This window comes from Lampetra planeri, chromosome 57, assembly GCF_965212315.1.
Source record: "Lampetra planeri chromosome 57, kcLamPlan1.2.h2, whole genome shotgun sequence".
Lineage (NCBI taxonomy): Eukaryota > Metazoa > Chordata > Hyperoartia > Petromyzontiformes > Petromyzontidae > Lampetra > Lampetra planeri.
In genome coordinates this window covers 4,445,724-4,456,449 of record NC_136163.1, presented here as the reverse complement: position 1 = coordinate 4,456,449, position 10,726 = coordinate 4,445,724, and the positions used below count along the sequence as shown (strand labels likewise).

General features: G+C 52.0%; 1 protein-coding gene across 1 annotated transcript in view; it reads left to right on the top strand.

The window, feature by feature from the left end:
* Window positions 1–1,419: 1,419 nt before the first annotated feature.
* The window catches only part of MOGS (mannosyl-oligosaccharide glucosidase), a 14,943-nt gene continuing 5,636 nt past the window's right edge, over window positions 1,420–10,726 (top strand). Inside the window, exons 1-7 of the mRNA XM_078618444.1 lie at window positions 1,420–1,798; window positions 5,016–5,427; window positions 6,345–6,571; window positions 7,436–7,629; window positions 7,872–8,088; window positions 9,236–9,707; window positions 10,511–10,664. Of these exons, the coding sequence (XP_078474570.1) occupies window positions 5,019–5,427; window positions 6,345–6,571; window positions 7,436–7,629; window positions 7,872–8,088; window positions 9,236–9,707; window positions 10,511–10,664 (1,673 nt within the window). The 5' untranslated portion in view covers window positions 1,420–1,798; window positions 5,016–5,018. The remainder of the gene's footprint in view (window positions 1,799–5,015; window positions 5,428–6,344; window positions 6,572–7,435; window positions 7,630–7,871; window positions 8,089–9,235; window positions 9,708–10,510; window positions 10,665–10,726) is intronic.

The following is a 10,726-nucleotide window of genomic DNA, read 5'->3' as shown; positions in this document are numbered from 1 at the left end:
GACGCATTTGTCTTCAGATTCAGAATATTGATTTAATTATCGATTTAAAGCTTTCGTGACTGCAGGGATTCATCTTCTTGGTTCTTTCGGTAAAGTCACGTAGAAGGGAAATAATAAAATTATAAAAATAAAACATAATAAAATACAATTCTCACGACGTTTCGGCCACAACGCAAGCAGCCGTCCTCAGGTGAAGAGTGAGGACGGCTGCTTGCGTTGTGGCCGAAACATCGTGAGAATTATTTTATTATGTTTTATTTTTATAATTTTATTACTTCCCTTCTACGTGACTTTACCGAAAGAACCAAGAAGATACTGGCGAAACGTCACGGTACTTGAATTGTAAATGTTGCTGTGGGTTTACTCTCCAATAGACAACCGGTGTGCTGGACCAGTAACAAATTGCCCCACGTTTTCTTCACGTGACAAACCTTTCCCGGCCACGGGCGAGCGCGGACTCCGCGTCTTCATGCCAAAGTAGACCCCCGGCCGGTACGAGCCCCAGAAGCGGTCGGGCGACGCCGCGGGGAACGGCGTGGTGAGGCGCGCCGCGAGCCGCCAGCGCACGTACGACGCCCAGCAGAACCAGGCGAGGCTCACGGCGCCCAGCACTATCGCCACGTTGAGCAGCGCGCCGCCGATGTCCCAGCTCGGGCGGCGGGCGGCCCCTTTCCTCGTGGGCCGAGGCACGGCGCCCGTTCGTCGCGTCGCCGGGCCGTTATCGTCGTCGATAACGGCCCGGTGGCGGGTTTAACGACGCATTTATATTCACGCGATCTAACACCCAAAGACAATCTATCGTGGGTAACATTGGTCTACTAAAGCCTGCCTTATACTACTACTAGCGTTGGTGTACGGTGTTTTTTCTGCAATATTTTGCTGTCTTTTCTTGGATTTTCTGTTTGCACTCAGTCCCATATTTACTTTAAGATGTTTTTTGTTCGTGTTTTTGTTTTTTGTTTGTTGCGGTTGCACCCGATTCAAAAGCCGAATGGCTCACAGGGCTATACCTAATAAATGAACTTGAACTTGAACGTGTTAAACGAGCACTTGCCCCAGGCAGCCGTCGAAGGCTGCACGTGGCAGAAGGGGGAGGGGGGGGAGGGGTCTGAGTCTCCCTTGTGACGTCATCGTCCCCCCGACGTCATCGATGGTCGGCTTCCGGGGTCGTGTCGCTCCGTTTGTAAAGGGCAGCGACGCGTGGGTTCGTCGAGTAAATAAATAAATAAACAAACACACAAACAAAGGGTCAAACAATCAAACTAAGACGCAACAAAGGGGCACAATTCCACGCCGCATATCCAAGCGCAGCGCTGAGGCCCGAGGCGTCAGGGTGTAGGTGGGAACCTAAGAAACGCGGCAAGCGATTGTCGATTCGCGAGCGGATCGATCCAGAGATTTTTTTATTAAATCGAATCTTGCTAATCGGCACACGGCGTTGGTCAGTCCGATTGGCGTGCTGCTGCCCGTTCGTGGCAAATTAGCGAGCGGGGTACATACAGTTCTATACTTTAACAACAACAAAGGGAACAACAGACTCTGCTGTAGGTGGGGGGTGGTGGAATCGGTTTGTGGAATCGAATTGCGCGTGTCACGGAATCGATTTGCGTGGTATCCGTGTCCACGTCTGCCTTATCAGCGTTGGCCATTGTGAGCCAGCCTCCTCTAAAATCACTCTCTCCTCTCTCTCTCTCCTCTCTCTCTCTCTCCTCGTCGAACGCTCTCGCACAGAGCACCGCAGGAGTTGTCCTGCGGGCAGCGTGGGGGACGCGGCCTCCGTGGTGCGTACAGCCGAGACGTGAGTATACGAGCGAGCGAATGAATGAATGGGGTTCAGCGAGCCATTGAGAATGCACCACGCACACCGTAAATGTCACATGGATAGACCCGTCCCTACCACCCCCCCGACCACCCCTTGCCCCGCCATAGGAACGTGGAATTTCCACCACTCGCACTGCGCAGGGGGCTGTAAACGGAATACACGCCCCGCCTCGAATGTGCTCACATTCGTTGTAAGCGCATGACTTTTTGTTTGATAATTGTTTTTTTTACCCTTCTATCTGGCAACAAAACTGACACCTTTTTTACAAGGAGTCATGTTTGCATAGACCACAATACCTGCAGTCATAATGCAAACAAAAAACATAACTCTGTATGCACTGTCCTTGACGTTGATTGGTCCACACCCGAGACAGCTTTCCTTAGAGCCCCGTCTCACATGGTGTTGGACCAGATGACGCCAAAAGGCGCACAACTCAAAGACAATGCACCGTCAGAGTATGAGAGCTCGGGGTAAGCATTTACACCATTGGAACCTCATTTGCCAGTAAAAAAATATGATAATTGCTTTTTTACCATTTTATCTGGCAACAAAACTGACACCTTTTTTACGAGGAGTCATGTTTGCATAGACCATAATACCTGCAGTCGTAATGCAAACAAAAAAACATAACTCTGATAATGTGTACACTGTCCTTGAAGTTGATTGGTCCACACCCGAGACAGCTTTCCTTAGAGCCTAGTCTCACATGGTGTTGCACCAGATGACGCCAAAAGTTTTGTTGCCAGATAGAAGTGTAAAAAACCAATTATCATATTTTTACTGGCAAATGAGGTTCCCATAGTGTAGACTTTTTAAATCCTTTATATTAAGTTCGCTTGCTTGCTTAGGACCGTGCAAATCTTTCGGTCGTTTTTTAACCCACTTCCCGTGATCCAATCGAGCTGACATTTTGCACACAGACTCGTTGTGCGTGACAATTTATTTTCGTGAAAATGTTTTTCCATAACTTTACACTTTTTAGGGAAAAAAAATTATATTTAATTACCAATTGCTTAATGGTGGCAGGCAATCATCTGACCCATAGGTGGCAGCTATCTCAAGCCAGAGGACGAGAGGACTCTAGCCGCCACTCATATAAAGGATTTATAGTGAAAAACTTTGTTTTTACGGGTAAATTTTTTACAAGCTTTCTTTTCACTCTGTCTGTTGTTGTCGTATCTTCAAATCTTGTAACTCAATTTTAACCCACTTCCCAATGTGGTATCGACTGCAAACCTGGTATACTTATGTCATACTGATGACAATACTATATTCTATCATAGAAATATATATTTTTAAACAATCTTTTTTATACTCTTTGGTTTTTTTCGGTAAAGTCACGTAGGTAAAAAATATAAAATAAATTTAAATGAAAACAAATTAATTAAATCACGACGTTTCGGAAGCAATTTACTGTAATTAATTTGTTTTTATTTTAATTTATTTAATAGTTTTTTACCTACGTGACTTTACCGAAAAAAAACAAAGAGTTTGGATCCTTGCAGTCACGAAAACTTCAAATCTAGAATTATTTGTACATGTTATGTTTCGGCTTGGGCCTAATTGTCCACGCTCAACTGACGTTGGCTGTAATTGGCCAGTCCCTGACGTTCTGGCAAGCTTCGGGGCCACTTCATGGAGTCGTGGAGTTCTGCCATTACTAGTACATATCATGAAAGCGTGTTTTTAAAAAAAGTTTAAAAAAATATTACCTATTTACATTCACACCGGGTGGATGTATTGCCGCGTCAAATATCTATAAATACACTTTCGTAATTTCACCTCGTTTGCCATTAGTTGCTCCCTATTTTAAAACGTAAGAATGCGCAAAGTAATTACTGGCCAGTTGCATTAATCCACCGCAAGTGAGAACTATTGACGTATTTTGTCTTCTAGGGCTAATTAGGTTGGAACGCAATGTGTGTAATGGTTCTTGTGTGTGTGTGTGCGTCTGCTCGTCTCGTTCCGTGTCTTTCTGTCTGTCGCTCTCTCGTGTTTGTCTCGAGTTTTTCTGTGTTTGCATATTTTCACTTCTGTCTAGCTCTTTAGAATTGTGTTCCTTTCTGCGTCTTCCTCGGGGTCTCGATTTGTCCCGCGCTCTCCGTGCGTGTCTCTCTTTGTGGGTCTTTTAAACTGCAGATGCAGTTGAAAAAAAAGTGACATTTCCGTGATTCTACGAGTTTATTTGTTGGGCAAATACTTGCAGGTCAAAGGTCAAGACCGTGTCGCTGACGAAGTTAAATATTAAATGAAATGTGCCCACCACCTATTTGTCAATGTTCCGCGTATTATTGGTTCTTTCGGTAAAGTCACGTAGAAGGGAAATAATAAAATAATAAAAATAAAACATTAAAAAATTCTCACGACGTTTTTTTTATTTTTCCACCTGAGGACGGCTGCTTGCGTTGTGGCCGAATTGTGATAATTTTTATTATGTTTTATTTTTATTATTTCCCTTCTACGTGACTTTACCGAAAGAACCAAGAATATGAATCCCTGCAGTCACGAAAGCTTTAAATCGAAAAATGTTCCGCTTGTTTAACCAGAAAAGCCTCACCGAGTCTGATGGCACTTTTTGAGTAGCATCCTGCCATGTTTTTGCAGCAGGGGGCGATGATTACTGCGAATTACTCAATCCCAATCGAGTAACACCAATTGACTAACTTACAGGTAGCGTTTCAAATTTGGACAATGACGCGGACGCCGACACAGAATGGCCGCCTCCTCTTGCAATAGGGGCCACGCCCTCTTTGGTGATGTACTTTCACTCGGCCCAAATGCTCGCGAAGGGAATTCAGGTCATGTGTGTGCGTATGTTGAACTTCTTTCGCGCCGTACGTGGCCAACCGGGATAATTGGAGGTGCGGCGGCGGGGTGGCGGGGGGAAGGATAACAAACTGCACACAAAAAGCAGTTCTAGATAAATTCGTTTTCAATCTAGATGATTCAAAAGTACATAGCTCCAAGTGGTTTCCTAACATCGGTGGGAAAAGCGTTCCAAAAAGGAGGAGCGTTTCATCGGAAGGAAGAGCGTCACCCCCGCGAAGCGAGACCGGCCCTGAGAATTTCAAACCCAGGATCTCGGCAGTACCAGCTCAGTGTTTTTAACCTCCGGTCCACCTGGCCTCCCCTGGAACCGCGTTTGTAGTTGAACACTCTCTGCGCCACTGTCACACCCTCCACCACCCTGTAGGCCATGCCAGGCCCCAAGCAGCGTCCTTCCCGCAAGGCGGCGGCGGCGGTGGCGGCGGCCGGCGGCACTCGCCCAGCCGCCGACGACGACGATAACGGCCCGGCGACGCGACGGACAGGCGCCGTGCCTCGGCCCACGAGGAAAGGGGCCGCCCGCCGCCCGAGCTGGGACATCGGCGGCGCGCTGCTCAACGTGGCGATAGTGCTGGGCGCCGTGAGCCTCGCCTGGTTCTGCTGGGCGTCGTACGTGCGCTGGCGGCTCGCGGCGCGCCTCACCACGCCGCTCCCCGCCGAGCCGGCCGTGCCGCAGGGCTCCTCCCTCCCCGCGGCATCGCCCGACCGCTTCTGGGGCTCGTACCGGCCGGGGGTCTACTTCGGAATGAAGACGCGGAGTCCGCGCTCGCCCGTGGCCGGTAAAACTAAAAACTATTTTGTAAAAAATGTATTTTACCAGGTAAGGCCCACTGAGCTGGATGGCGCTTTTTCAGAAGCGACCTGGCTGTCACAAATGATAACCCAATGAAGTGGCTTATCTTCACGTGGAAATTTATAGCAGCCAAATACTCTCGAACGCGTGATACTGATTCTAAATGTGGCGGGAAAAACCGGAGGACGCGAAGAAAAGTCCATGCGACCACAGGGAGAACGTGCAAACTCAAAATATAGAGGCATCAGGGTCGGAATGGAATTCACAACCTCCTGTATACCAGGCGAGGTAGTTAACATCTCTCCACCACGGTAGTGCGAACCAGGACCACAAAGTTCCTTCTACCCCGATGCTTGACTTCTCAATGCCCTGTCTTTTTTCACACTCACCTTTGTGAATTCACACTCACCTGTCTTAATTCACACTCGTATCTCTTTACGCTTGCTTGCCTTCACAACTCACCTGGCTTGACACTCACCTGTCTGGCTTCACACTCACCACTAGGCAGAGGTCGCAAACGGGTTTTGATTCCTTACCCGTACCCGTACCCGGCCGCACCAGGGTCGCAAACGGGTACCCGTACCCGTACCCGGCCGGGTAGGGTACGAGTATCGGGTACCCGATTGCGACCTCTGGAATGAAGCCATGTTGCAGGCGCGGGTGGGTTGATTCTAGGAACTTGAATTGTGAGAAGAGACAAGACGTTGGGAAATGAGTGACAAACGGTGACTCACCAGTGACTCACGGCCTACCCGTACCCGTACCCGGCCGCACCAGGGTAGCAAACGGGTAGCCGGGTATTGGGTAGGGTACGGGTATCGGGTACTCGATTGCGACCTCTGCCACTAGGGGCCTTTGGGATCTCCCCCGTGGCCGCTCTCTCTCTCTGTGGGTCTGACACAGGCCTCATGTGGATGGAGCAGACGGCAGGAGGCGGCGTGGGGCCCCTGCGGCACACGTGCGAGCAGGGCGACGCGCTGGCGCGCTACGGCTGGCTGGCGCACGACGGGCGCCACTTAGGCGTGCACGAGGCGCTGGAGCGAGACTTCTCGGTGCGCGCCGCGTTCGTGAAGCGCGCCGGCGGGGCGCACGGCGGAGACTGGAGCTGGCGCGTCACCGTCAAACCGCGGGTTCGTCCGTTAGTTTGCTCCGGGAGACGTTTTCGCACCGCCCTCCACGTCACGTTACGCCGTCTCAAATGGTAGACTCGCAATTTGTCAAGGGGGAGATTTGTCTTTTTCTTACCCAAAAGTTATCTTAGGTGAGTGAATTATTATAATTTTACTCGTAGGCTTTCGCGACCAATATTATTCATGATCAAGGTTTTTGGGGTTAGATTGCGTAAGTATAAATGTGTTGTAACCCTCCACCACCCGACACAGCCAGTGAGATTTGTCACGTAAACAACGCGCCATTTAGTTACTATTTCAGCCCACCGGTGTGTTGGAGAGTAAATCTACAACATTTACTTTTTTAGTAGAATGAGGTTTCGCTGGTAATTACATCCAGGATCACCGGGCGATTGGCCACTATCTGTAACTAATTGGCGCATTGTTTACGTGACAAACCTCACTGGCTGTGTCGGGTGGTGGAGGGTTACGACACATTTATACTTACGCGATCTAACCCAAAAACCTTCGTGATGAATCGTTCTACCTTGCGCTGCGTTAGCCTTCTGAGCTACAGGCAGGGACGGCCCGTAACATCTCGGCGTAAGTTCAAGTTCATTTATTAGGTATAGCCCTGTGAGCCATTCGGCTCTTGAATGGGGTGCAACCGCATCAAACAAAAAACAAAAACATGAACAAAAAACATCTTAAAGTGAATATGTGACTAAGTGCAAACAGAAAATCCAAGAAAAGACAGCAAAATATTGCAGAAAAAAACACCGTACACCAACGCTGTGTGCAAAAATCCCAGTGGCAGCGGTCCAGCCGGCGGCGTTGGGGGGGGGCCCCCTGACTTTGGTTTGCGCGACCCCGCGACGTTCCCAGGCGTCGGTGGAGGCCGCTCCGCTCGTCTCGCTGCTCGTCTACGTGGCCACGGACGGCCAGGGCGTCCTGCGACCCCGCGTGGAGCAGGGGGAGCGCCTGGCGGCGGTCGACGGCTCGTCGGAGGAGCTGGGAGACTTCCGCGTCACCTTCGCCGCGCCCACCGCGCCCAAGACGAACGACGCCAAGTATGCCAGGTGCGCGCGCACGCAGAGTGACGCCGACCCCACGCAGAGTGACGCGCGGTCGAAGAGTGACGCGGCAGGTGAGGCGAAGTGACGATGTACAGAGTGTGCGCGCGTGCGTGTCGATCTTCTTTCGCACCGCACGTGGCCAACCCCGCTAATCGGAGGTGCGGTCAGATGTTCGATTGCCGACGGCGATTGCTGATCGGCCAGGGGCATTGACACCGACTGCCGATTGGCTGCTGGCGACGCAGGTACAACAGCCTGCGGGCGCCACTGGGGGGGCTGGAGCGCGTGACGGAGGTGGTGCGCGCCAGCCTGAGCGGCCGCTTCGTGTTCGGCCCGGACGAAGGGGAGGAGCGGCGCTACGTCGTCGCCGTGGACGGGAGGCAGCTGGGCCCGTCCGAGCCGAGCGATGGCGACGGCTCCACGCTCGTAGTGCACCAGCTCACGGCCAGGGCGCCCTTCCAGGTGCGGCACGGCACGGCGACGGTCTCGTCTCGTCGCAGGCCGTCCTCACCGGCGCCGATCTTACCTCGCTGGTCACTGCGACCTTGCAGTAATCTTACATTGCAAGGTCGCACTCATTGCACACGCAAACTGCTTTCCAGACGTGAACCACAATACCTTACTGATTTGGTCAAGGGTGAACAAGCAGCATCACGCGAACTCCGGTCATCCTCGCAGCAGCGGCTTTTGGCTGGCCATCGAACGAAGATGATCACCGCATCACGTACCTTCAGATCAGAGGTCGCAATCAGATACCCGATACCCGTACCCTACCCGATACCCGGCTACCCGTACCCGGCCGGGTATCGGGTAGGGTACGGGTACGGCCGGGTACGGGTACACGTTTGCGACCCTGGTGCGGCTGGGTACGGGTACGGGTAAGGAATCAAAACCCGTTTGCGACCGCTGCTTCAGATGTGCTTCTATGGCCGTCTGGAACGCTCTTCCTTCCGATATTAGGAAGCCATTGGAACTATGCACTTTTTAATAATTTAGATTGACGAACTAATTTCTTTAGAACTGCTTTTATTGTTATGTGTGTTGTCCTTCCCCCGCACCTCCGATTAGCACTGTTAGCTTTGTACGGTGTGAAAGAAGTTCAACCTAAATGTGGTGCGGTTAAAGTGTGGGTACATTACGTCTGGCCACCGTAGAAGAGTAGGCCACGATACACTCTAGAGATGCTCTCCAGAGCATAATCGACTACATTTAAACTTATGGATGTTGTACCCATGCTGTGGGTCCTGGGCGAGATGTTAACTACCCTGACTGGTATACAGGAGGTCGTGGGTTCCATCCCGACCCTGACGCCGGTATTTGGAGTTTGCGTGTCTCTCTCTCCCCATGGTCGCGTGGATTTTTCTCTGGGTCCTCCGGTTTTTCCCTCCACATTTAGAAAAAGAGCTATATAGATCAGTGGGGCCTTACCTGGTAACATAAAAACTAGTTTATTTAATAGTTTTAATCCTTCGTTGGTGATAAAAAAAAAAACAATTTAAATTTACAGTGAAGTGCGCAATCACCTCGCGCGTACCACCTCCGCCGTAGGTTTTGCGTGCGCCGCCCCCGTAATCCGTGCCCCCCTCCCACCTTGCGCCACCTTGCGCAGATGGAGGTGCTCTTCGAGTCGGGCAGCGTGGAGCGGCGTGACGGGGCGCTGTCGGGCACCGCCCTCACGCGGGAGCTCGCCGCCCGCCAGGCGGCGTTCGACGCGCGCTTCGAGCGCACCTTTGGCCTCGCGGGCGCCAAGGGCTTCCCTCCGGCGCAGGTGGCCTTCGCCAAGGCGACCATGAGCAACGCGCTGGGCGGAGTCGGCTACTTCTACGGCCGCTCGGTGGTGCGCTCGCCGCTCGCGGACGAGGGGCCCGTGCTCTACTGGCCGGCGCCGCTGCTCACCGCCGTGCCGTCACGTTCCTTCTTCCCGCGCGGATTCCTGTGGGACGAGGGATTCCACCAGCTGCTGGTGTGGCGCTGGGACGCCGAGGTGGCGCGCGACATCATCGCCCACTGGCTCGACCTCCTCAACTTCGACGGATGGATCCCGCGCGAGCAAATTCTGGGCGCCGAGGCGCAGAGCAAAGGTCGGGGGTCGGGGGTCGGGGGTGAGGTGGGCGAACGTCCTTTTGGGGGGGCGCGGAGGTTCGCGTCGCTCGTCGCCGCGGCGACGGTTCGCTTTCGTTGCCGCGGTGCGACTTGAGATGCGCGGGTTTTGTTCGACTCGTTTTGTAGCGTCTACGGTGGTGTTGTGTGGAGTTTCGATTTAAAGCTTTCGTGACTGCAGGGATTCATCTTCTTGGTTCTTTCTGTAAAGTCACGTAGAAGGGAGATAATAAAGTAATAAAAATAAAACATAAAATAATTCTCACGACGTTTCGGCCACAACGCAAGCAGCAGACGCTGTCTTCCCGACAGACCTGTTCTTCACCTCAGGACGGCTGCTTGCGTTGTGGCCGAAACGTCGTGAGAATTATTTTATTATATTTTATTATGTTTTATTTTTATTGTTGTGTGGAGTGTTTGTACTGTTTGAGTCGCACAGTTTGCCTCGTATGTGCCGGTCTGGCTCATCAGGTTGTCCTGTCGTGTTCTGTCTCATTTGTACGGTCTCGTATGTAGATGTCTGTAACGTTGCTAGGCTTTCATTTGTCCTGATTTTCTTGTTTGTTTTGTTTTGTTAATGATGTACGTTGATGGAGCAGACGGTCTATTTTTGGTGCTGTCTCATTTGTATCGTCCATTTCACTTGTACTGTCATTTGCATTCTCATTTACACAAGTTGCCATGGTACTGACCCCTCCCTCCCTCTCCTCCCTCCCTCCCCTCTCTCCCTCCCCACCCTCCCCTCCCTCCCTCCCCGGTGTGCCCGATTGCTTCTGCGGCGTAGTCCCGGCTGAGTTCGTGGTGCAGCACAGCCAGAACGCCAACCCCCCCACCTTCTTCCTCACGCTGCGCGCCTCCGTGGCGGGCCTGGGCGCCGGCTCCGTGTCGGACGAGGACTCCGCGTTCCTGCGGCGAATCTTCCCGCGCCTGCGCGCCTGGTTCGTGTGAAAACCAAAAAACAAAATCGACAGCGTCGTGGGGTTCGGGGGTGGGCGGTCCC